Source organism: Lethenteron reissneri, chromosome 65 (genome assembly GCF_015708825.2).
Source record: "Lethenteron reissneri isolate LAM-NWPU_2019-01 chromosome 65, ASM1570882v1, whole genome shotgun sequence".
NCBI classification, from domain to species: domain Eukaryota; kingdom Metazoa; phylum Chordata; class Hyperoartia; order Petromyzontiformes; family Petromyzontidae; genus Lethenteron; species Lethenteron reissneri.
Window position 1 is genome coordinate 13448895 of NC_083843.1, and position 25708 is coordinate 13474602.

Sequence of the window (25708 nt, forward strand, 5' to 3'; positions counted from 1 at the left end):
AGCCTGCAGCGGTGATTTATATTCACATCGCAACTCCACGCTCCCCTCTATTCTCACTGGAACTCCACGCTCCCCTCTATTCTCACCGGAACTCCACACTCCCCTCTATTCTCACCAGAACTCCACACTCCCCTCTATTCCCACCAGAACTCCACACTCCCCTCTATTCTCACCAGAACTCCACACTCCCCTCTATTCCCACCAGAACTCCACCCTCCCCTCTATTCTCACCGGAACTCCACACTCTCCTCTATTCCCACCAGAACTCCACGCTCCCCTCTATTCTCACCGGAACTCCACACTCCCCTCTATTCCCACTGGAACTCCACGCTCCCCTCTATTCTCACCGGAACTCCACACTCCCCTCTATTCCCACCAGAACTCCACACTCCCCTCTATTCTCACCAGAACTCCACACTCCCCTCTATTCCCACCGGAACTCCACACTCCCCTCTATTCCCACCGGAACTCCACACTCCCCTCTATTCCCATCGGAACTCCACAATCCCCTTTATTCCCACCGGAACTCCACACTCCCCTCTATTCCCACCAGAACTCCACACTCCCCTCTATTCTCACCGGAACTCCACACTCCCCTCTATTCCCACCGGAACTCCACACTCCCCTCTATTCTCACCGGAACTCCACACTCCCCTCTATTCCCACCGAAACTCCACACTCCCCTCTATTCCCACCAGAACTCCACACTCCCCTCTATTCTCACCGGAACTCCACACTCCCCTCTATTCCCACCGGAACTCCACACTCCCCTCTATTCTCACCGGAACTCCACACTCCCCTCTATTCCCACCGGAACTCCACACTCCCCTCTATTCCCACCGGAACTCCACACTCCCCTCTATTCTCACCGGAACTCCACACTCCCCTCTATTCCCACCGGAACTCCACACTCCCCTCTATTCCCACCGGAACTCCACACTCCCCTCTATTCTCACCAGAACTCCACGCTCCCTTCTATTCCCACCGGAACTCCGCACTCCCCTCTATTCTCATCGGAACTCCACACTCCCCTCTATTCTCACCAGAACTCCACACTCCCCTCTATTCTCACCGGAACTCCACACTCCCCTCTATTCTCATTGGAACTCCACACTCCCCTCTATTCTCACCAGAACTCCACACTCCCCTCTATTCCAACCGGAACTCCACACTTCCCTCTATTCTCACCGAAACTCCACACTCCCCTCTATTCCCACCGGAACTCCACACTCCCCTCTATTTCCACCAGAACTCCACACTCCCCTCTATTCCCACCGGAACTCCACACTTCCCTCTATTCCCACCGGAACTCCACACTCCCCTCTATACTCACCGGAACTCCACACTCCCCTCTATTCTCACCGGAACTCCACATTCCCCTCTATTCTCACCGGAATTCCACACTCCCCTCTATTCTCACCAGAACTCCACACTCCCCTCTATTCTCACCAGAACTCCACGCTCCCCTCTATTCTCACCGGAACTCCACACTCCCCTCTATTCTCACCAGAACTCCACACTCCCCTCTATTCTCACCAGAACTCCACGCTCCCTTCTATTCTCACCGGAATTCTACACTCCCCTCTATTCCCACCAGAACTCCACACTCCCCTCTATTCTCACCAGAACTCCACACTCCCCTCTATTCTCACCGGAACTCCACACTCCCCTCTATTCTCACCAGAACTCCACACTGCCCTCTATTCTCACCAGAACTCCACGCTCCCCTCTATTCTCACCGGAATTCTACACTCCCCTCTATTCTCACCAGAACTCCACACTCCCCTCTATTCTCACCTGAACTCCACACTCCCCTCTATTCCCACCGGAACTCCACACTCCTCTCTATTCCCACTGGAACTCCACACTCCCCTCTATTCTCACCAGAACTCCACACTCCCCTCTATTCTCACCAGAACTCCACACTCCCCTCTATTCTCACCGGAACTCCACACTCCCCTCTATTCCCACCGGAACTCCACACTCCCCTCTATTCTCACCGGAACTCCAAACTCCCCTCTATTCCCACCGGAACTCCACGCTCCCCTCTATTCCCACCGGAACTCCGCACTCCCCTCTATTCTCATCGGAACTCCACACTCCCCTCTATTCTCACCAGAACTCCACACTCCCCTCTATTCTCACCGGAACTCCACACTCCCCTCTATTCTCACCGGAACTCCACACTCCCCTCTATTCTCACTAGAACTCCACACTCCCCTCTATTCCAACCGGAACTCCACACTCCCCTCTATTCTCACCGAAACTCCACACTCCCCTCTATTCCCACCAGAACTCCACACTCCCCTCTATTCCCACCGGAACTCCACACTCCCCTCTATTTCCACCAGAACTCCACACTCCCCTTTATTTCCACCAGAACTCCACACTTCCCTCTAATCCCACCGGAACTCCACACTCCCCTCTATACTCACCGGAACTCCACACTCCCCTCTATTCTCACCGGAACTCCACACTCCCCTCTATTCTCACCGGAATTCCACACTCCCCTCTATTCTCACCAGAACTCCACACTCCCCTCTATTCTCACCAGAACTCCACGCTCCCCTCTATTCTCACCGGAACTCCACACTCCCCTCTATTCTCACCAGAACTCCACACTCCCCTCTATTCTCACCAGAACTCCACGCTCCCCTCTATTCTCACCGGAATTCTACACTCCCCTCTATTCCCACCAGAACTCCACACTCCCCTCTATTCTCACCAGAACTCCACACTCCCCTCTATTCTCACCGGAACTCCACACTCCCCTCTATTCTCACCAGAACTCCACACTCCCCTCTATTCTCACCAGAACTCCACACTCCCCTCTATTCCCACCGGAACTCCACACTCCCCTCTATTCTCACCGGAACTCCACACTCCCCTCTATTCCCACCGGAACTCCACACTCCTCTCTATTCCCACCGGAACTCCACACTCCCCTCTATTCTCACCAGAACTCCACACTCCCCTCTATTCTCACCGGAACTCCACACTCCCCTCTATTCTCATCGGAACTCCACACTCCCCTCTATTCTCACCAGAACTCCACACTCCCCTCTATTCCAACCGGAACTCCACACTCCCCTCTATTCTCACCGAAACTCCACACTCCCCTCTATTCCCACCAGAACTCCACACTCCCCTCTATTCCCACCGGAACTCCACACTCCCCTCTATTCTCACCAGAACTCCACGCTCCCCTCTATTCTCACCGGAACTCCACACTCCCCTCTATTCTCACCAGATCTCCACACTCCCCTCTATTCTCACCAGACATGGCGCGCAGTCCTCACCATAGCGCGAGAGGAGGAATCGCGAGCGCGCGAGGCAAAACTTAAATAGAAAATATTTTGTTGGAATTAAATATGAGTAGTCTGTTGAAGCATCTTGTCTTGCAAAAAATTCGAGTGCGTTTTAAATAGTGTTCATCAGTAACACTTTTGAAAACCGACAATCATCATATCTTGCCCTGACCGAACAATGTCTCCCAAATGTTGGTTGTTCACTTGTTTAGAATTATAATTTATATCGTGAGCATTGTCGTATATTGCATAAGTAACGTACATTAAAGAAGTGATCTTCGTGATGATGTATCAACTAGATGCATGTAAGTATGAACGTTACGGGAGTAATCGAGCCCAAAGGCAGGCGTGATAAACACAGTGAGTATGGTGGCAACTCCCTCACTAGAGCTGAGTGCTGGATGATCTCAGCGACGTCCGCATTCAGTACGCCGCTTCTATAATAACCTCGGGCCTGGAGGACGCTCGGTTCGAATTCGTGAGAGCGCTGATTTCGGTTTCAAAGAGGCGAGGCGATAAAAGCGACGTCTTGAGATGGCGGAAACTGCTCCTGCTCAACCACCAGCTGCGGCTACTTCAGCGCCTAAAAGCCCCAAGAAGAAGCGCGCCGCTCCAAAGGCCAAGAAGGTCGGCCCCAGCGTGTCCGAGCTCATCCTCAAGGCTCTGGCCAGCAGCAAGGAGAGGAACGGCGTGTCTCTTCCTGCGCTCAAAAAGTCGCTTGCTGCCGGAGGATACGACGTGGAGAAGAACAATGCCCGCGTGAAGTTGGCCATCAAGAAGCTCGTGGCCAAAGACGCCGTGGCGCAAGTGAAGGGCAGCGGCGCGTCTGGCTCTTTCAAACTCAACAAGGAAAAGGCTGCCGCAAAGGCGAAGCCCAAGTCGTCAACGGCAAAGCCCGCAGCTAAAAAGCCCGCGGCAGCCAAGAAGGTGAAGAAGCCCGCGGCAGCCAAGAAGACCGCGCCCAAGAAGTCTCCCAAGAAAGCAAAGAAGCCCGCGGCTGCCAAGGCGGCCAAGAGCCCCAAAAAGGTGAAGTCGGCTGTTAAGCCCAAGAAGGCGGCGAAGAGCCCAGCCAAGCCCAAGGCTGCGAAGCCCAAGGTCGCTAAGCCCAAGACCGTCAAGGCCAAGGCCGCCAAACCCAAGGTGGCCAAGCCCAAGAAGGCCGCGGCCAAGCCCAAGAAGACTGCGCCAAAGAAGTGAATCCGATGGGACGACCGACGCTCGATTCACTCCACCTCAACGGCTCTTTTCAGAGCCACCCACTTCGTTAAAAAAGTGAACCAGATGCTGCTGCGCTTCAATTAGTTCAAATTAACTGTGTAACATTTCACCCACTCGATGTGTTTTAAGCATTGATGTGATGGGAGTGATCGAGCCCGAAAGCAGGGATCACAAGCACAGGCGAGGCGGGTGGCAGCTCCCTCACTCGAACTGAGTGCAGAGTAATCTCAGCGACGTCAGCATTCTCGCTGGCGATTCTAATCTAAATCCAGATTCAAAATCGATGCATTCTTGACGAACCTCCAATTTTGATTATGTGTTGCACCTCTTCATTCCGTCATCATGCTACTGGTGCCAAATATGGAATTTAGTCTAAAAATGTATTGATTCCAGACAGCTTTACTCATTTGCCTTCATTCGCTCGTTCCGCCTTTTCACTTTGTTTTTGTTTTGTAAACATTGCGGTGCACCATCTAAACTTCTCTATTAAATTAATTACTATACGTAAATATCGCATTGTTTGCAATGTCTTTCTTACTTTGGGACAACTAGTTGGTGACGTTCACTCAACTATTGTGTTGGAAGCGGTTTAGCTTCACACGATTATAAAGTTAGTTCATCTTGTTCACTTGAAAACAAGACCTTACACCGATTATTCACTGCACGTGCAATCTTGCAACAGATGGCGTTCCTCTGGCGTTCGCTGCGGGTGTGCCAATATCATTCCAGAGTGCTTCGAAGAAGGGCCATTGCCCAAAACGTCGCATATTATACATGTCAAGGAAGTGTTATTGACGACGGTGGAGGGTTTTCTTCGTCGCAGAGGTTAAAGGTGGAAGGTTTAAGGCGGAGCCATCGCGGAGGGCAGGGGTGGTCGGTGACGTCGCCACGCTTCGGGTATAAAGGCGGCTGCTGCTGCTGCAAGCTGAGCGCGCAGTCTCTCGCGAGGAGCTTTGTCACAAGTAGTCGCAATGTCTGGACGCGGTAAAGGCGGTAAGGGGCTCGGCAAGGGAGGCGCAAAACGCCATCGCAAGGTGCTGCGCGACAACATCCAGGGCATCACCAAGCCCGCCATCCGCCGCCTCGCTCGCCGCGGCGGTGTGAAGCGCATCTCGGGCCTCATCTACGAGGAGACCCGCGGCGTCCTGAAGGTCTTCCTTGAGAACGTCATCCGCGACGCCGTCACCTACACGGAGCACGCCAAGCGCAAGACCGTCACCGCCATGGACGTGGTCTACGCCCTCAAGCGCCAGGGCCGCACTCTCTACGGCTTCGGAGGCTGAGCGCCCATCTCTCGCACACTAAGCCAACCCAAAGGCTCTTTTCAGAGCCACCCACCTCTTCGAAACTGCTTGCGCCAGTGTTGCCAAACACGCTCTGAATGGAGCACATGTCCTGGGTTGTTGTGAGCGTGCTGGACGTTTGCTTGTTGAGTTGGCGAATCTTCATCTGCTTCCACATGAATGAAAGAAATCATGATATTCACGACACATTTAACAAGGCGTAATTCTTGAACGCCTTAATACAGTACCCATTTCTGGTATTTTGCGTTAATTATTTCCAGCTGCAGCCGATTCCGATATTACGTAGAGCATTTGGTGCCACAATCTTACAGCACACTCGTCCTAATTGACGGAGCGTGCCGGAATGCTAATCTCCACCTGTACAGCACAACAGCGAAGTTATTTTTCTCCACCGAGCGCTTGTATTTTTCCAAATTGCGTTCATAAAACCCCGTGCGCCGTATTAGACGAGTGGTGAAACAATCCCTCGTAAGAAACAAAAAAACCCACGCTCAAAACACAATATACTGTATTGGGTTTTCTAGTCATCCTTTTTAAAACAAAGGCAATGCCATGGCTGCAATTCACTAATATACAAGTTTGGACATTACATTGTGTTATATTCACAAGTCCTTTTAGCAGTAAAATCGATATTAAAGTGAACATCGCGTCCGCGTTTCTCATTGGAGGCTGATGGAGAGGGACGGTACTAAAAGAGCCACTCAGCAGCGCCGCGCACTACGATCCTCTGATTTGCATCTCGCCTCCTATAAAAGGAGCTCAACGCGCGAGCGACATCCACATTCGCTTCCCGTCTGTTCTGACCTGAAGCTGCTGCCTACGACGCGTCGACATGCCCGATCCTCCCGCATCAAAGAGCGCTGGGCCGGCCAAGGTTCCTGCTCCCAAGAAGGGCTCCAAGAAGGCTGTGACCAAGGCTACGCGCAAGGATGGCAAGAAGCGACGCCACCGCAGGAAGGAGAGCTACGCCATTTACATCTACAAGGTGATGAAGCAGGTGCACCCCGATACCGGCATCTCGTCCAAGGCAATGAGCATCATGAACTCGTTCGTCAACGACATCTTCGAGCGCATCGCTTCCGAGGCGTCCCGCCTGGCGCACTACAACAAGCGCTCCACCATCACTTCTCGGGAGATCCAGACCGCAGTGCGACTGCTGCTCCCCGGCGAGCTGGCCAAGCACGCCGTGTCGGAGGGCACCAAGGCCGTCACCAAGTACACAAGCTCCAAGTGAAGCCTCGACTCCACCATTAATTACAAAGGCTCTTTTCAGAGCCACCCACCTCTCCGAACCTGCTTGTACCAGTCCTAGCAGGAGTACTAAACGAAACTTCCAACAAAGCCCCGGTTCACGCGGGGACATTGTTCGCTCATTGAGTGGAATGGAGAGATGGAACGCATTTTAACCTGTTTCCACGTGAATAAAAGCGATAACAATATTCATGGCACATCATATTCACCAGCAGGCATTTCTTGGACTTGTTTGTCCATTGATTTCATCTGCAGCCCATTCAGATATTACATTGGATATTTGGTGCCAAAACCTTGCAATGCAATATATTTAATTCGTGGGTGTATTTTCGGGCAGGAACTAACATTTTGCACGTGTGCATCTATGTAAAAGTAAGCGCCTAGCATGGATGACTCGTGCAGTATAATTGATGATCATCATCTCAATGCCAAGAGAATAGATATCTATCCCTGTGATCACCTTTCCGACATTTTTACGTATTAACTTTGGAGCTTTCGTGACTGCAGGAATTATTCTTTGGTTCTTTCGGTAAAGTCACGTATATAAAAAACAAATTGGTGATATCTGTCTGCTTATATGTCTGTCTATAATTTTTTATGGTTAGATTTTGTCGCTATTTCATTATACCTGATGAGATTGCTTGTGTTGCAATCGAAACGTCGTATGCTATTATTAATTATTATTTTTTCTTTATACGTGACTTTACCGAAAGAACCAAAGAATAATTTTTACGTATTACTGTTTCCAATGAAGTGCAGTTTTTCACACTTTATTTAGATCACGCGGAGCACTGTAAAGTTGTTTTCGGAAAGGTGTTTGCTTGAGAAAATAACATCCGTTAAAGACATGGACGGCGCTCAAACGGAACTACTGCATCGTGATGCGGCATTCTGCAATGCTCCAAAGTGAGAACATTTCGTTGATGAAGAAGAGTTGACGACTCGAGATCATTGCACGCTGCCAACCAATCAGCACGCGCCCCTTCTTCGCACGTCACGACTCCGCTGACCAGTGAGCGCGCGCTCTGGGCTACATAAGCCGCCTTCTCCTCCCCGCCTGTGAGAATCTTTGCCCTCACCAAGCCATGGCTCGCACCAAGCAGACGGCTCGCAAGTCCACGGGCGGCAAGGCCCCCCGCAAGCAACTCGCCACCAAGGCGGCCCGAAAGAGCGCTCCGGCCACGGGCGGCGTCAAGAAGCCTCACCGCTACAGGCCCGGCACCGTCGCTCTGCGCGAGATCCGCCGCTACCAGAAGTCCACCGAGCTGCTCATCCGCAAACTGCCCTTCCAGCGCCTCGTCAGGGAGATCGCGCAGGACTTCAAGACCGACCTGCGCTTCCAGAGCTCCGCTGTCATGGCTCTGCAGGAGGCCAGCGAAGCGTACCTTGTCGCGCTCTTCGAGGACACCAACCTGTGCGCCATCCACGCCAAGCGCGTCACCATCATGCCCAAGGACATTCAGCTCGCCCGCCGCATTCGTGGCGAGCGCGCTTGAACGCCCAGCTCGGCCCTCAAAGCACAACACAAAGGCTCTTTTCAGAGCCACCACTTACTCGTGAGAAAGCTTCCATGTGTGTCCTTCAAAGTTCGGGTGCCGGAAACCTTCGGTTGCTGGTCACGGCTCTCACGGTCAGGCGTAAGCGACAATGCAAGTTCATTTTCTATACCCCGCCGCTCGTATTTTTCAACATCACACGTTGGTGTTGTATATAAGCGTTGTGAAACCATGTTTACATAGTGTACAACAAAAGGGTTATTTTGGTGAAATGTATTTTACCTCAGAGTGGCGTGGTGGGTGTGGAGGCCTCGCACCGCGCAGAGCCTCCCGCCTCGCCTGATTTTGCCACCCGGCTGACGCTGGGTACGGGTGCCGTTTCTCCCCCCCCCCCCCCGCGCTTCAATAATACTGTGTAATTGCTATAATTTAATAATCTACCGACCCTATATTAGTAATAGCACACATTGTGGTGGGGGGGGGGAGTAAAGAGGACGTGAAACTTAGATGAATTTACCTCAGAGTCGCGTGTTAATGCGTGCGCCTATTTTTAACGGGAATTAAAGATGGCGTCCACCCCGCAACTGCTAACCCGTCGCTAGCCGTTGCCAGGGACAACCGGCGTCCAATGAAAGTGCGTATGGTCCGACATCCACACACAGACAGACAGACATTCACGATTTTATATATATAGATTAAACCCAAAGATATTGGTGTATGCTGTTTCAAGCCCGAGCTGATAAGAAGTTCACATTTTGCAAACTGAGACTGAATTATTCACGCACATATATTTTTAGGCATTGCCCGAACAGGCGGTTAAAGAAAATATCTATACACCGTATAGGCACGTGGGCGATCAATCACGAGCTCAAGGCTATCACAATGATTTCTTATAACCAATGCGGTCCCTCAAAATGATGATTATAATCAATAATACATTGATATTTGCGGAATCCGCTTATAAGTTTGACTTGCCAGCACGCGCCCATAAATTAACTCTATCATGCTTAAAACTTGAACCTATTAAGTACGTGTATCGCATTGTTTAATTCATAAGATGCGTGTGCGCATTATTAATTCATAAGATGCGTGTGCGCATTAAAACATATATGGATACAAATAATGAAAGTCAACATCGAATCCTCGCGTCCCGGCTTGTCATTGGTGGCTCAAGGAGAGGGCGGGACTCGACCGAGAGGAGCCAATCAGCAGCGGCGCGCTCTACGATCCTCGTCTCCGCTATAAAAGCCGCTCCCGTGGTGCGTGTTAACGTCACAAATCGTTCGTACTTTGTCTCCAGTGCTTTTTGCATCCTAGGTCCCTTAACGATGTCTGGACGCGGCAAGACCGGTGGCAAATCTCGCGCCAAGGCAAAGTCCCGCTCTTCCCGCGCCGGCCTGCAGTTCCCCGTGGGTCGCGTTCACAGGCTGCTCCGCAAGGGCAATTACGCCCAGCGGGTCGGCGCTGGAGCACCCGTCTACCTGGCCGCCGTGCTCGAGTACCTTTCTGCCGAGATCCTCGAGCTGGCTGGCAATGCCGCCCGCGACAACAAGAAGACGAGGATCATCCCCCGACACCTGCAGCTCGCCGTGCGAAACGACGAGGAGCTCAACAAGCTCATGGGCGGCGTGACTATCGCCCAGGGCGGTGTGCTGCCCAACATCCAGGCCGTGCTGCTGCCCAAGAAGACCTCTCAGGCAAAGAAGTGAACGCGCCGCCGCCTCTACCACCACAACAACGGCTCTTTTCAGAGCCACCCACTTGCTTGCAAAGAGCTCGGACAGTCGTGCACAGGGGTTTTGTTATTAATAAGGACACCGTCGTCGAGTTGCCCTCGTCCCAAATTGCACGCAATTAAACGAATTCTCTGCTCATTCCAGATACCCTTTATATCTAATTTAGGAACGGTATTTGAGCAGCATTCCAACATTGCATCAATCATGGAACATGGTTTAGAATAAATTGAGGTGCCTATTGGAAGAAAGTATCGTGTTTTTTTAAAGAATAAAACTCGCTCTTTTTGAGCGGTCAGATTACATATGAAGAGGAGTCGGAGAATGGTTCAAGCACTTCAAGGGATCTGCGAGCCACCCTCACGCACCACGCACCACGCAAACACGACATCTCCGCTCTCACGACAACACGCACCAATCAATCTTAATTTTTTTTCACACACGCGCGGGAAATAAGAGCTGGACGGGGGGGTCAGGGGTTAAAGGGCAGTGACGTCACCCGGACCAGGCGTGCTGGATGCGAATGTGTATTGGGAGCGGAGATTGAGGAGTTAAAAGGGGCTGTGGGACGTGTGCCCGGGGTTGGTCTTGGAACGAATATTGCTGTGCGTTGGTGAAAACAGGTCCCTGTGGGGTGGGCTGGTAGGACCGAACAATTGAATGGCTATAATAAAATGAAATGGCAAAAAATGGGCGCCAATAAGTGGATGGAAACGTAGACGTAGTGGAACATAAGAAACAATAAAGTAGTAGTAACCGTTCTGCAAAAAACAATAGTATTGCACAAGTATGTACCTACGTGAGTGCAGCTTGGAGCAGACACAGTGAGTAGTAACAATCTGCACGAAATGCAGCGCCGTGGGCCACGCCCCTATCACTGTTAGCCCCGCCTCCTCGCCCCCGGTACTGTATTCTCGACTGTAGACTCCGCCCCTTTTCGCCAACGGCCCCTCCCTCCATCGCGCTAAGCTCCGCCTCCCACCGCTTGACCCCGCCCTCCACCCGCGTAACCCCGCCCCGCCACCCGTGGCCCCGCCCCATCTCGGTGTCCCCGCCCAGCCCCGCGTAGCCCCGCCCCCTGCCGCTGTAGCCCCGCCCGCTGCCGCGTAGCCCCGCCCCCTGCCGCTGTAGCCCCGCCCCCTGCCGCTGTAGCCCCGCCCCCTGCCGCGTAGCCCCGCCCCCTGCCGCTGTAGCCCCGCCCCCTGCCGCTGTAGCCCCGCCCCTTGCCGCTGTAGCCCCGCCCAATACACCCCGAGCGGGGGAGAGATTCCCAGGCCTGGCTCGGCTGGAGAGCCGCCGACGAGGGGGGGGAGGTAGGGAGTTGTTTTTAATGAAAAAGCTTTAAATGTAAATGTTTCTATTAAAAAAACATCAGGGAATGTAACATTGTTAAATATTTACTGCCTTTCACACACACAGGGGAACTATACGAAGGGAGAGCTTGAGGCCTAGGTCTAGGCTTTAGGCCTAGCTGTAGGCCTTAGGCCGCCGTGGGTTAATTGTTAATATAAATGTTTTAATTATTTATGTTGAAGCTTTAAATGTAAATGTTGCTATTTAAAAACATCAGGGAATGTAACATTGTTAAACATTTACTTTCTTTTCACACACACGGGGGAACTATACGAAGGGAGAGCTTGAGGCCTAGGTCTAGGCTTTAGGCCTAGCTGTAGGCCTTAGGCTGCCGTGGGTTAATTGTTAATATAAATGTTTTAATTATTTATGTAAAAGCTTTAAATGTAAATGTTTCTATTAAAAAACATCAGGGAATGTAACCTTGTTAACCATTTACTCCCTTTCACACACGCGGGGGAACTATACGAAGGGAGAGCTTGAGGCCTAGGTCTAGGCTTTAGGCCTAGCTGTAGGCCTTAGGCCGCCGTGGGTTAATTGTTAATATAAATGTTTTAATTATTTATGTTGAAGCTTTAAATGTCAATTTTGCTTTTTAAAAACATCAGGGAATGTAACATTGTAATTAAAAGCTATCTGAGGGAATTATAAGGGAATGCTACACTTGGTTAGCCAGGATAGCGTCACTGAGTCTAAATGTTTTTGTAGGGTCATGCCAAGTGTTTGCAGTAGGGGGCGATGTTGACACACGGACGGACGGACGGACAAACGGACGCACGATATAATCTATTGGAGTCTGGTCCACTTCGTTCCTACCAGAAGTGCATAAACCAATCTACTACGCCTCTTCACATGCGCGTGGAACGAATGATTATTGCATTCGTTCTAAATTTGTAGCTTTCGTGACTGCAATGATTCATACTCTTTGGTTTTTTCGGTAAAGTCACGTAGGTAAAACAATAATAATAAATAACTAAAACAATATAAATAATAAAATAACAAATCAGGGGGGAAGAGGGGGGCTTATCTGAATGTGGTTGCCGGGAAGTGGCGGGGGTGTCGGGGCTAAAAGAGAACAAATGAGCACATTAGCTCAGGGTTGTGGCCGGTGTTAGCTGATAGTAAGCATAAAAGTACTGGTAAACGCTGGGGATGTTAACACTCGCGAAAGTATAATATTACCTGTCAAATAAGATGGTACAAATATGTGTAGTTAAATATTTTTTACATGGTTAATAACATCTTTCCAATGATTACTCATTCGTGTTACTTAGTGCAGTAAATACGTGTTACTTATTGCAGTAAAAACAACTCATCGCATGAACCATCCTGCGCTCCTAGAATATCAACTCTGTCAATGCATTAAACGTAAGATTATATATTTTCTTTAAACATTCGACTGCGGAGTCACTTGAGTTGAATTTGAGTGGTGATGATTGTGCACCGTGCCTTCAAGGCGCGCGACCCTTCTGCAGTGCGTGAGCTACTCATCTCTTGCCACGTAAAATGTTAAACTTTCCATATAATGTCGGTTAATTTTGAGTAATTTTCTTCAGTTTGTTGTCCATCTGAAAATCCATAAATTTATTCATTTCAAAGTTCGATTAAAACGTCCAGTTAAAAGTTCGGTGACAAGGGACGATTGACATGGCGCGCAGTCCTCACCATAGCGCGAGAGGAGGAATCGCGAGCGCGCGAGGCAAAACTTAAATAGAAAATATTTTGTTGGAATTAAATATGAGTAGTCTTTTGAAGCATCTTGTCTTGCAAAAAATTCGAGTGCGTTTTAAATAGTGTTCATCAGTAACACTTTTGAAAACCGACAATCATCATATCTTGCCCTGACCGAACAATGTCTCCCAAATGTTGGTTGTTCACTTGTTTAGAATTATAATTTATATCGTGAGCATTGTCGTATATTGCATAAGTAACGTACATTAAAGAAGTGATCTTCGTGATGATGTATTAACTAGATGCATGTAAGTATGAACGTTACGGGAGTAATCGAGCCCAAAGGCAGGCGTGATAAACACAGTGAGTATGGAGGCAACTCCCTCACTAGAGCTGAGTGCTGGATGATCTCAGCGACGTCCGCTTTCAGTACGCCGCTTCTATAATAACCTCGGGCCTGGAGGACGCTCTGTTCGAATTCGTGAGAGCGCTGATTTCGGTTTCAAAGAGGCGAGGCGATAAAAGCGACGTCTTGAGATGGCGGAAACTGCTCCTGCTCAACCACCAGCTGCGGCTACTTCAGCGCCTAAAAGCCCCAAGAAGAAGCGCGCCGCTCCAAAGGCCAAGAAGGTCGGCCCCAGCGTGTCCGAGCTCATCCTCAAGGCTCTGGCCAGCAGCAAGGAGAGGAACGGCGTGTCTCTTCCTGCGCTCAAAAAGTCGCTTGCTGCCGGAGGATACGACGTGGAGAAGAACAATGCCCGCGTGAAGTTGGCCATCAAGAAGCTCGTGGCCAAAGACGCCGTGGCGCAAGTGAAGGGCAGCGGCGCGTCTGGCTCTTTCAAACTCAACAAGGAAAAGGCTGCCGCAAAGGCGAAGCCCAAGTCGTCAACGGCAAAGCCCGCAGCTAAAAAGCCCGCGGCAGCCAAGAAGGTGAAGAAGCCCGCGGCAGCCAAGAAGACCGCGCCCAAGAAGTCTCCCAAGAAAGCAAAGAAGCCCGCGGCTGCCAAGGCGGCCAAGAGCCCCAAAAAGGTGAAGTCGGCTGTTAAGCCCAAGAAGGCGGCGAAGAGCCCAGCCAAGCCCAAGGCTGCGAAGCCCAAGGTCGCTAAGCCCAAGACCGTCAAGGCCAAGGCCGCCAAACCCAAGGTGGCCAAGCCCAAGAAGGCCGCGGCCAAGCCCAAGAAGACTGCGCCAAAGAAGTGAATCCGATGGGACGACCGACGCTCGATTCACTCCACCTCAACGGCTCTTTTCAGAGCCACCCACTTCGTTAAAAAAGTGAACCAGATGCTGCTGCGCTTCAATTAGTTCAAATTAACTGTGTAACATTTCACCCACTCGATGTGTTTTAAGCATTGATGTGATGGGAGTGATCGAGCCCGAAAGCAGGGATCACAAACACAGGCGAGGCGGGTGGCAGCTCCCTCACTCGAACTGAGTGCAGAGTAATCTCAGCGACGTCAGCATTCTCGCTGGCGATTCTAATCTAAATCCAGATTCAAAATGATGCATTCTTGACGAATCTCCAATTTTGATTATGTGTTGCACCTCTTCATTCCGTCATCATGCTACTGGTGCCAAATATGGAATTTAGTCTAAAAATGTATTGATTCCAGACAGCTTTACTCAATTTGCCTTCATTCGCTCATTCCGCCTTTTCACTTTGTTTTTGTTTTGTAAACATTGCGGTGCACCATCTAAACTTCTATTAAAATTAATTTATATACGTAAATATCGCATTGTTTGCAATATCTTTCTTACTTTGGGAGAACTAGTTGGTGACGTTCACTCAACTATTGTATTATTCACTCCACGTGCAATCTTGCAACAGATGGCGTTCCTCTGGCGTTCGCTGCGGGTGTGCCAATATCATTCCAGAGTGCTTCGAAGAAGGGCCATTGCCCAAAGCGTCGCATATTATACATGTCAAGGAAGTGTTATTGACGACGGTGGAGGGTTTTCTTCGTCGCAGAGGTTAAAGGTGGAAGGTTTAAGGCGGAGCCATCGCGGAGGGCAGGGGTGGTCGGTGACGTCGCCACGCTTCGGGTATAAAGGCGGCTGCTGCTGCAAGCTGAGCGCGCAGTCTCTCGCGAGGAGCTTTGTCACAAGTAGTCGCAATGTCTGGACGCGGTAAAGGCGGTAAGGGGCTCGGCAAGGGAGGCGCAAAACGCCATCGCAAGGTGCTGCGCGACAACATCCAGGGCATCACCAAGCCCGCCATCCGCCGCCTCGCTCGCCGCGGCGGTGTGAAGCGCATCTCGGGCCTCATCTACGAGGAGACCCGCGGCGTCCTGAAGGTCTTCCTTGAGAACGTCATCCGCGACGCCGTCACCTACACGGAGCACGCCAAGCGCAAGACCGTCACCGCCATGGACGTGGTCTACGCCCTCAAGCGCCAGGGCCGCACTCTCTACGGCTTCGGAGGCTGAGCGCCCATCTCTCGCACACTAAGCCAACCCAAAGGCTCTTTTCAGAGCCACCCACCTCTTCGAAACTGCTTGCGCCAGTGTTGCCAAACACGCTCTGAATGGAGCACATGTCCTGGGTTGTTGTGAGCGTGCTGGACGTTCGCTTGTTGAGTTGGCGAGTCTTCATCTGCTTCCACATGAATGAATGAAAGAAATCATGATATTCACGTCACATTTAACAAGGCGTAATTCTTGAACGCCTTAATACAGTACCCATTTCTGGTATTTTGCGTGAATTATTTGCAGCTGCAGCCGATTCCGATATTACGTCGAGCATTTGGCGCCACAATCTTACAGCACACTCGTCCTAATTGACGGAGCGTGCCGGAATGCTAATCTCCACCTGTACAGCACAACAGCGAAGTTATTTTTCTCCACCGAGCGCTTGTATTTTTCCAAATTGCGTTCATAAAACGCCCGTGCGCCGTATTAGACGAGTGGTCAAACAATCCCTCGTAAGAAACAAAAAAACCCACGCTCAAAACACAATATACTGTATTGGGTTTTCTAGTCATCCTTTTTTAAACAAAGGCAATGCCATGGCTGCAATTCACTAATACACATGTTTGGACATTACATTGTGTTATATTCACCAGTCCTTTTTGCAGTAAAATCGATATTAAAGTGAACATCGCGTCCGCGTTTCTCATTGGAGGCTGATGGAGAGGGACGGTACTAAAAGAGCCACTCAGCAGCGCCGCGCACTACGATCCTCTGATTTGCATCTCGCCTCCTATAAAAGGAGCTCAACGCGCGAGCGACATCCACATTCGCTTCCCGTCTGTTCTGACCTGAAGCTGCTGCCTACGACGCGTCGACATGCCCGATCCTCCCGCATCAAAGAGCGCTGGGCCGGCCAAGGTTCCTGCTCCCAAGAAGGGCTCCAAGAAGGCTGTGACCAAGGCTACGCGCAAGGATGGCAAGAAGCGACGCCACCGCAGGAAGGAGAGCTACGCCATTTACATCTACAAGGTGATGAAGCAGGTGCACCCCGATACCGGCATCTCGTCCAAGGCAATGAGCATCATGAACTCGTTCGTCAACGACATCTTCGAGCGCATCGCTTCCGAGGCGTCCCGCCTGGCGCACTACAACAAGCGCTCCACCATCACTTCTCGGGAGATCCAGACCGCAGTGCGACTGCTGCTCCCCGGCGAGCTGGCCAAGCACGCCGTGTCGGAGGGCACCAAGGCCGTCACCAAGTACACAAGCTCCAAGTGAAGCCTCGACTCCACCATTAATTACAAAGGCTATTTTCAGAGCCACCCACCTCTCCGAACCTGCTTGTACCAGTCCTAGCAGGAGTACGAAACGAAACTTCCAACAAAGCCCCGGTTCACGCGGGGACATTGTTCGCTCATTGAGTGGAATGGAGAGATGGAACGCATTTTAACCTGTTTCCACGGGAATAAAAGCGATAACAATATTCATGGCACATCATATTCACCAGCAGGCATTTCTTGGACTTGTTTGTCCATTGATTTCATCTGCAGCCCATTCAGATATTACATTGGATATTTGGTGCCAAAACCTTGCAATGCAATATATTTAATTCGTGGTTGTATTTTCGGGCAGGAACTAACATTTTGCACGTGTGCATCTATGTAAAAGTAAGCGCCTAGCATGGATGACTTGCAGTATAATTGATGATCATCATCTCAATGCCAAGAGAATAGATATCTATCCCTGTGATCACCTTTCCGACATTTTTACGTATTAACTTTGGAGCTTTCGTGACTGCAGGAATTATTCTTTGGTTCTTTCGGTAAAGTCACGTATATAAAGAAACAAATTGGTGATATCTGTCTGCTTATATGTCTGTCTATAATTTTTTTCTGGTTAGATTTTACGTCGCTATTTCATTATGCTTGATGATTGCTTGTGTTGCAATCGAAACGTCGTATGCTATTATTTTTTCTTTATACGTGACTTTACCGAAAGAAACAAAGAATATTTTTTACGTATTACTGTTTCCAATGAAGCGCAGTTTCTGCACACTTTATTTAGATCACGCGGAGCACTGTAAAGTTGTCTTCGGAAAGGTGTTTGCTTGAGAAAATAAGATTCGTTAAAGACATGGACGGCGCTCAAACGGAACTACTGCATCGTGATGCGGCATTCTGCAATGCTCCAAAGTGAGAACATTTCGTTGATGAAGAAGAGTTGACGACTCGAGATCATTGCACGCTGCCAACCAATCAGCACGCGCCCCTTCTTCGCACGTCACGACTCCGCTGACCAGTGAGCGCGCGCTCTGGGCTACATAAGCCGCCTTCTCCTCCCCGCCTGTGAGAATCTTTGCCCTCACCAAGCCATGGCTCGCACCAAGCAGACGGCTCGCAAGTCCACGGGCGGCAAGGCCCCCCGCAAGCAACTCGCCACCAAGGCGGCCCGAAAGAGCGCTCCGGCCACGGGCGGCGTCAAGAAGCCTCACCGCTACAGGCCCGGCACCGTCGCTCTGCGCGAGATCCGCCGCTACCAGAAGTCCACCGAGCTGCTCATCCGCAAACTGCCCTTCCAGCGCCTCGTCAGGGAGATCGCGCAGGACTTCAAGACCGACCTGCGCTTCCAGAGCTCCGCTGTCATGGCTCTGCAGGAGGCCAGCGAAGCGTACCTTGTCGCGCTCTTCGAGGACACCAACCTGTGCGCCATCCACGCCAAGCGCGTCACCATCATGCCCAAGGACATTCAGCTCGCCCGCCGCATTCGTGGCGAGCGCGCTTGAACGCCCAGCTCGGCCCTCAAAGCACAACACAAAGGCTCTTTTCAGAGCCACCACTTACTCGTGAGAAAGCTTCCATGTGTGTCCTTCAAAGTTCGGGTGCCGGAAACCTTCGTTTGCTGGTCACGGCTCTCACGAGTCGTCAGGCGTAAGCGACAATCAAGTTCATTTTCTATACCCCGCCGCTCATATTCTTCAACATCACACGTTGGTGTTGTATATAAGCGTTGTGAAACCATGTTTACATAATGTACAACAAAAGGGTTATTTTGGTGAAATGTATTTTACCTCAGAGTCGCGTGGTGGGTGTGGAGGCCTAGCACCGTGCAGAGCCTCCCGCCTCGCCTGATTTTGCCAACCGGCTGACGCTGGGTACGGGTGCCGTTCCCCCCCCCCCCCCGCGCTTCAATAATACTGTGTAATCGCTATAATTTAATAATCTACCGACCCTATAATAGTAATAGCACACATTGTGGTGGGGGGGGGAGTAAAGAGGACGTGAAACTTAGATGAATTTACCTCAGAGTCGCGTGTTAATGCGTGCGCCTATTTTTAACGGGAATTAAAGATGGCGTCCGCCCCGCAACTGCTAGCCCGTCGCTAGCCGTTGCCAGGGGCAACCGGCGTCCAATGAAAGTGCGTATGGTCCGACATCCACACACAGACAGACAGACAGACATTCACGATTTTATATATATAGATTAAACCCAAAGATATTGGTGTATGCTGTTTCAAGCCCGAGCTGATAAGAAGTTCACATTTTGCAAACTGAGACTGAATTATTCACGCACATATATTTTTAGGCATTGCCCGAACAGGCGGTTAAAGGAATATATATATACACCGTATAGGCACGTGGGCGATCAATCACGAGCTCAAGGCTATCACAATGATTTCTTATAACCAATGCGGTCCCTCAAAATGATGATTATAATCAATAATACATTGATATTTGCGGAATCCGCTTATAAGTTTGACTTGCCAGCACGCGCCCATAAATTAACTCTATCATGCTTAAAACTTTAACCTATTAAGTACGTGTATCGCATGGTTTAATTCATAAGATGCGTGTGCGCATTAAAATATATATGGATACAAATAATGAAAGTCAACATCGAATCCTCGCGTCCCGGCTTGTCATTGGTGGCTCAAGGAGAGGGCGGGACTCGAGCGAGAGGAGCCAATCAGCAGCGGCGCGCTCTACGATCCTCGTCTCCGCTATAAAAGCCGCTCCCGTGGTGCGTGTTAACGTCACAAATCGTTCGTACTTTGTCTCCAGTGCTTTTTGCATCCTAGGTCCCTTAACGATGTCTGGACGCGGCAAGACCGGTGGCAAATCTCGCGCCAAGGCAAAGTCCCGCTCTTCCCGCGCCGGCCTGCAGTTCCCCGTGGGTCGCGTTCACAGGCTGCTCCGCAAGGGCAATTACGCCCAGCGGGTCGGCGCTGGAGCACCCGTCTACCTGGCCGCCGTGCTCGAGTACCTTTCTGCCGAGATCCTCGAGCTGGCTGGCAATGCCGCCCGCGACAACAAGAAGACGAGGATCATCCCCCGACACCTGCAGCTCGCCGTGCGAAACGACGAGGAGCTCAACAAGCTCATGGGCGGCGTGACTATCGCCCAGGGCGGTGTGCTGCCCAACATCCAGGCCGTGCTGCTGCCCAAGAAGACCTCTCAGGCAAAGAAGTGAACGCGCCGCCGCCTCTACCACCACAACAACGGCTCTTTTCAGAGCCACCCACTTGCTTGCAAAGAGCTCGGACAGTAGTGCACAGGGGTTTTGTTATTAATAAGGACACCGTCGTCGAGTTGCCCTCGTCCCAAATTGCACGCAATTAAACGAATTCTCTGCTCATTCCAGATACCCTTTATATCTAATTTAGGAACGGTATTTGAGCAGCATTCCAACATTGCATCAATCATGGAACATGGTTTAGAATAAATTGAGGTGCCTATTGGAAGAAAGTATCGTGTTTTTTTAAAGAATAAAACTCGCTCTTTTTGAGTGGTCAGATTACATATGAAGAGGAGTCGGAGAATGGTTCAAGCACTTCAAGGGATCTGCGAGCCACCCTCACGCACCACGCACCACGAAAACACGACATCTCCGCTCTCACAACACGCACCAATCAATCTTAATTTTTTTTCACACACGCGCGGGAAATAAGAGCCGGACAGGGGGGGTCAGGGGTTAAAGGGCAGTGACGTCACCCGGACCAGGCGTGCTGGATGCGAATGTGTATTGGGAGCGGAGATTGAGGAGTTAAAAGGGGCTGTGGGACGTGTGCCCGGGGTTGGTCTTGGAACGAATATTGCTGTGCGTTGGTGAAAACAGGTCCCTGTGGGGTGGCTGGTAGGACCGAACAATTGAATGGCTATAATAAAATGAAATGGCAAAAAATGGGCGCCAATAAGTAGATGGAAACGTAGACGGAGTGGAACATAAGAAACAATAAAGTAGTAGTAACCGTTCTGCAAAAAAATAATAGTATTGCACAAGTATGTACCTACGTGAGTGCAGCTTGGAGCAGACACAGTGAGTAGTAACAATCTGCACGAGATGCAGCGCCGTGGGCCACGCCCCTATCACTGTTAGCCCCGCCTCCTCGCCCCCGGTACTGTATTCTCGACTGTAGACTCCGCCCCTTTTCGCCAACGGCCCCTCCCTCCATCGCGCTAAGCTCCGCCTCCCACCGCTTGACCCCGCCCCGCTCCCCCGTGGCCCCGCCCCGCACCCCGTGGCCCCGCCCCCTGCCGCTGTAGCCCCGCCCCCTGCCGCTGTAGCCCCGCCCCCTGCCGCGTATCCCCGCCCCCTGCCGCTGTAGCCCCGCCCCCTGCAGCTGTAGCCACGCCCCCTGCAGCTGTAGCCCCGCCCCCTGCCGCTGTAGCCCCGCCTCCTGCCGCTGTAGCCCCGCCCAATACACCCCGAGCGGGGGAGAGTTTCCCAGGCCTGGCTCGGCTGGAGAGCCGCCGACGAGGGGGGGGAGGTAGGGAGTTGTTTTTAATGAAAAAGCTTTAAATGTAAATGTTTCTATTAAAAAACATCAGGGAATGTAACATTGTTAACCATTTACTCCCTTTCACACACGCGGGGGAACTATACGAAGGGAGAGCTTGAGGCCTAGGTCTAGGCTTTAGGCCTAGCTGTAGGCCTTAGGCCGCCGTGGGTTAATTGTTAATATAAATGTTTTAATTATTTATGTTGAAGCTTTAAATGTCAATGTTGCTATTTAAAAACATCAGGGAGTGTAACATTGTAATTAAAAGCTATCTGAGGGAATTATAAGGGAATACTACACTTGGTTAGCCAGGATAGCGTCACTGAGTCTAAATGTTTTTGTAGGGTCATGCCAAGTGTTTGCAGTAGGGGGCGATGTTGACACACGGACGGACAAACGGACAAACGGACGCACGATATAATCTATTGGAGTCTGGTCCACTTCGTTCCTACCAGAAGTGCATAAACCAATCTACTACGCCTCTTCACATGCGCGTGGAATGAATGATTATTGCATTCGTTCTAAATTTGTAGCTTTCGTGACTGCAATGATTCATACTCTTAGGTTTTTTCGGTAAAGTCACGTAGGTAAAACAATAATAATAAATAACTAAAACAATATAAATAATAAAATAACAAATCAGGGGGGAAAAGGGGGGCTTATCTGAATGTGGTTGCCGGGAAGTGGCGGGGGTGTCGGGGCTAAAAGAGAACAAATGAGCACATCAGCTCAGGGTTGTGGCCGGTGTTAGCTGATAGTAAGCATAAAAGTACTGGTAAACGCTGGGGATGTTAACACTCGGTAAAGTATAATATTGCCTGTCAAATAAGATGGTACAAATATGTGTAGTTAAATATTTTTTACATGGTTAATAACATCTTTCAAATGATTACTCATTCGTGTTACTTAGTGCAGTAAATACGTGTTACTTATTGCAGTAAAAACAACTCATCGCATGAACCATCCTGCGCTCCTAGAATATCAACTCTGTCAATGCATTAAACGTAAGATTATATATTTTCTTTAAACATTCGACTGCGGAGTCACTTGAGTTGAATTTGAGTGGTGATGATTGTGCACCGTGCCTCGATCTTGTTCAAAGCGCGCGACCCTTCTGCAGTGCGTGACCTACTCACCTCTTGCCACGTAAAATGTTAAACTTTCTATTTAATGTCGGTTAATTTTGAGTAATTTTCTTCAGTTTGTTGTCCATCTGAAAATCCATAAATTTATTCATTTCAAAGTTCGATTAAAACGTCCAGTTAAAAGTTCGGTGACAAGGGACGATTGTGTGGGGGTCGCTAGCCCCCGAAATCCCTCCCTCGATAATGCTAACGGCCGGGCTAGCATCATCAATCGCCCCCCCGCTGCTAAGCGAACCGCTGCTAAGTTCCTCACCCATGGTGTGGGAGCCGTCGCCCGAGGGTTCCACTCCACCGCGGGTCCGCGTAGCAGGCATGGTTAATTACGTACGCGCACACCCACACACACAGCTCTGTACGGCACTCACTCTTGCGCTTCTCTGCGCCGCGCTGGCCGCTCACGTTACAATCGCGCACCTGGGGTACGCCGATTACGCACGCCGCGAGCTTACGCACACACAGTACCACACGCGTTCCCACACGCAACCCGCGCGCTCAGCTCCGCGCAGCGCTCACTCACGTGGCGAACCACTGTGCACACAGCGCACCCACACGCTCACACTGCACGACAAGATCACGCGAGACCACGCTTCGCTATTAATGATTTATTATATGCCACCTGCGAATTGATGTTGAATCAGTGAGTCGACGAGGCTGGCCTATTCCACTAAACCTGTACCTATTCCCTATTTATCGGCTATGATTCTAATTCCCCTTCTTACTCACTGTTAAGTGTCCACGGCGGTCCGCTGATCCTTCTGTTAACCGCGTGCCTCGGTGCGTCTCACGGACGTCCGGGTCGCTGGCTCGAGCTGCGTCTGGTCGCCTGGCGCTGGAGTAAGAGAGCGATTTCCCCTCTGCGCTCCTCTATTTATCCTCCCTACCTCCCAAAGGGGATGCTGCGCTGAACAATGGGCTCGTGCACCCCAAGCCCGCGCACGGCAGTCCCCAGGCGCTGTTGATATGCTAATCAGTGTGCTGCGTGCAAGGCGTAAATCCTAATTACTCCCTTACCCTTCCTACCAATGGGGCTTGCGCGCTCAAGCGCAATTATCCCAACCCTCCATGACTATGCGCAACAGCCCCTGTGACCCCGCTATTCATGCTGTCCCGTGCCTCCCCTGCTTGCCCCGTCGACTCGTGGGGGTGTGTGTGGGGGGAAATGCGCCTCAACCGCGGTGGCCGAATGCCCCACGCCGCGACCACACCATATTAAGGCCGGCAGCAGCGCCGCGGTACCACGTAGCACGGGGGAGGTCATCCAATTCCCTGATCGCCGGAAACCGTGAGAATTAATCCCGATAAGGGTCTCTCGGATAAAAACCGGTCGATCAGGTAACCTTCCCTTCCAGCTCTATGGGGGGGGGGGGGGGGGATGCGTGCGGGTGTGTGCTTATGTGGGGCGGGTGATTGGGGGCAGTGCGGTGGGGGAAGCCGGGCGGCTCCCTGGCTCGGCAGAGCGGCCCCGTCGCTGTGGCACCACATAGCCCCCCGGGGTGCCAGTCCCCGTCCCGGGTTGACTTGAGCACCTCGCCTGGGTTGCCCCCACGAGGTATCGCCGCGGGGTCCGCGGGATTCGCCCGGCCCTTGTGGTTGGCCTCGGGGGTGGCGGCTCCGTCTCCTGGGGCTCCGGCGGGGGTCTCCTCCTCCATTCCAACGGCTCCCCTCGGCCTCTGGCACCTGCGGGCTGGGGAACAAACTCAGAGGCGGTGGGGTTTAAGGGTCGCCGTCCTCGTCGCCCCCGGCCCCGCCCGGGGCCCCTCGGAGCCCGGGGCTCCGTGGGGCCCATATACTGTGCGAGGCCCCCGGGCACGGGGGGTGGGGGGACCCCGGGGTTTCGGGGTACTTGGACGGCGGGGCTCCCCCCCTCGGGGGCTGCTCGCCACGGCTTCAGTCGGCGGATGTTGACCACCATCTCCCGGCCCCTCTCTCCTCCCTGAATCAGCACCGTCCATGGTGAGATCTGCCGTCTCAAAATCCAGGGTCCTCGCCAGTAGGTGGTCAGCTTCCCCACCTGTCCGGCACCGACGCGGGGAGTGTACAGCCACACCTCGGAGCCCGCAGTGTAGAAGGGGGGCTCCATACGGGGTCGGGCGCCCTGCTCTTGCCGCTGGTGCGCGGCCTCTCCGTGCGGGTAGGCTCGGCCCCTGGCCCCTCGCAGGGTCTCCAGCAAGTGCTCCACGGGGTGGCTCCCTTCCTCCCGTTGCGGCGGAGGGACACTGTGGTGCCACAACGACGGGGCCGCTCTGCCGAGCCAGGGAGCCGCCCGGCTTCCACCACTGCACTGCCCCCCATCACCCCCCCACATAAGCACGCACCCGCACCCACGTAGGGCCTTGTGGTCGGGTCACTTACCCTGAGTTTTCACCCGAGGGCCCCCTCAGGGGGTTACCCCACGGTTTCTCAGGGCCAGGGAATTGGACAGGACCCTTCCCAGGCTAAGTAACACTGCGGCGCCGTGGGCGGATTTGAGATCGCACGACCACGGCGAGCTCAGAGAGCCCCGCAGTTAGAAACGCATACAAACACAAACACGGGTCAGCAAGGCAGATAGCTAGGATCAGGACCCGGGGCTGCTGCTTAGCAAAAAGGTCAAAAGGCCGGCGGGATCGCAAAAGGGCGGGAAATCGTAGGCTCAGGATTGGTCGAGAGACCAAGGCGGTCGGGACGGGGGCGCCTAGCTTTGATGTGGATAGTTTAAAAGAAAACGCAGGGGCAGTAGGGAACTCTCTTCTTCTTGGGGAGTGACACGGGCTCGACGACGAGGGAGTCATCGGGCGAGCCGCAGGATCGTCTGCAGGACGACCTGAGCGCCGCAAGGTCACCTAGGACTACAGACGGTATCGTATTACGCGCCTTACAACACCTCAGAGCGGAGAGTAGGATCCGTAGGAGAAGGTTAGTTCGGGGTAAGGACGAGTAGGAAAGCGGTGTAACAGAGAGCGCAGCATAGAATAGGGCTGCACGCCACTAGAGAGTGGGTTGGAAGCGCCTTGCTGGCTCGTACACACACACGGGTGGCTCGGTGAGTTAACAAGGGTTAATAAA

The 25708-nt window shown here is 51.8% G+C and overlaps 6 protein-coding genes across 6 annotated transcripts; all 6 read left to right on the top strand.

Moving 5' to 3' along the window:
* The first annotated feature begins 3468 nt into the window (after positions 1 to 3468).
* On the top strand, positions 3469 to 4505 carry LOC133359682 (histone H1.5-like). Its single transcript, XM_061578195.1, has one exon. It carries the CDS (start codon positions 3843 to 3845, stop codon positions 4503 to 4505), a length of 663 nt encoding a protein of 220 aa, XP_061434179.1. The 5' UTR covers positions 3469 to 3842.
* A 4905-nt stretch (positions 4506 to 9410) lies between these two features.
* On the top strand, positions 9411 to 10462 carry LOC133359688 (histone H2A-like). The gene has a single exon (XM_061578202.1). It carries the CDS (start codon positions 9663 to 9665, stop codon positions 10284 to 10286), a length of 624 nt encoding a protein of 207 aa, XP_061434186.1. The 5' UTR covers positions 9411 to 9662; the 3' UTR covers positions 10287 to 10462.
* Positions 10463 to 11559: 1097 nt separating this feature from the next.
* On the top strand, positions 11560 to 15439 carry LOC133359681 (histone H1.5-like). The gene has a single exon (XM_061578194.1). It carries the CDS (start codon positions 13872 to 13874, stop codon positions 14532 to 14534), a length of 663 nt encoding a protein of 220 aa, XP_061434178.1. The 5' UTR covers positions 11560 to 13871; the 3' UTR covers positions 14535 to 15439.
* Positions 15440 to 16290: 851 nt separating this feature from the next.
* LOC133359692 (histone H2B type 3-B-like) lies at positions 16291 to 17069 on the top strand. The gene has a single exon (XM_061578206.1). It carries the CDS (start codon positions 16619 to 16621, stop codon positions 17018 to 17020), a length of 402 nt encoding a protein of 133 aa, XP_061434190.1. The 5' UTR covers positions 16291 to 16618; the 3' UTR covers positions 17021 to 17069.
* Positions 17070 to 17820: 751 nt separating this feature from the next.
* On the top strand, positions 17821 to 18524 carry LOC133359689 (histone H3). The gene has a single exon (XM_061578203.1). The coding sequence runs from the start codon at positions 18114 to 18116 to the stop codon at positions 18522 to 18524; it is 411 nt and encodes a 136-aa protein (XP_061434187.1). The 5' UTR covers positions 17821 to 18113.
* Positions 18525 to 18543: 19 nt separating this feature from the next.
* On the top strand, positions 18544 to 20292 carry LOC133359686 (histone H2A-like). Its single transcript, XM_061578199.1, has 2 exons — positions 18544 to 18669; positions 19801 to 20292. The coding sequence occupies exons 1-2, from the start codon at positions 18599 to 18601 to the stop codon at positions 20207 to 20209; spliced, it is 480 nt and encodes a 159-aa protein (XP_061434183.1). The 5' UTR covers positions 18544 to 18598; the 3' UTR covers positions 20210 to 20292.
* Positions 20293 to 25708: the final 5416 nt, after the last annotated feature.

What these genes read in the sequence shown, in the direction of transcription:
- LOC133359681 (XM_061578194.1), top strand. Translation starts at nt 13,872, where the DNA reads ATGGCGGAAACTGCTCCTGCTCAACCACCAGCTGCGGCTACTTCAGCG.
- LOC133359689 (XM_061578203.1), top strand. Translation starts at nt 18,114, where the DNA reads ATGGCTCGCACCAAGCAGACGGCTCGCAAGTCCACGGGCGGCAAGGCC.
- LOC133359682 (XM_061578195.1), top strand. Translation starts at nt 3,843, where the DNA reads ATGGCGGAAACTGCTCCTGCTCAACCACCAGCTGCGGCTACTTCAGCG.
- LOC133359692 (XM_061578206.1), top strand. Translation starts at nt 16,619, where the DNA reads ATGCCCGATCCTCCCGCATCAAAGAGCGCTGGGCCGGCCAAGGTTCCT.
- LOC133359688 (XM_061578202.1), top strand. Translation starts at nt 9,663, where the DNA reads ATGCGTGTGCGCATTAAAACATATATGGATACAAATAATGAAAGTCAA.
- LOC133359686 (XM_061578199.1), top strand. Translation starts at nt 18,599, where the DNA reads ATGTGTGTCCTTCAAAGTTCGGGTGCCGGAAACCTTCGTTTGCTGGTC. An exon ending in GCTCTCACGAGTCGTCAGGC is followed by an intron (nt 18,670 to 19,800) that starts GTAAGCGACAAT and finishes CTTTGTCTCCAG; the next exon opens with TGCTTTTTGCATCCTAGGTC.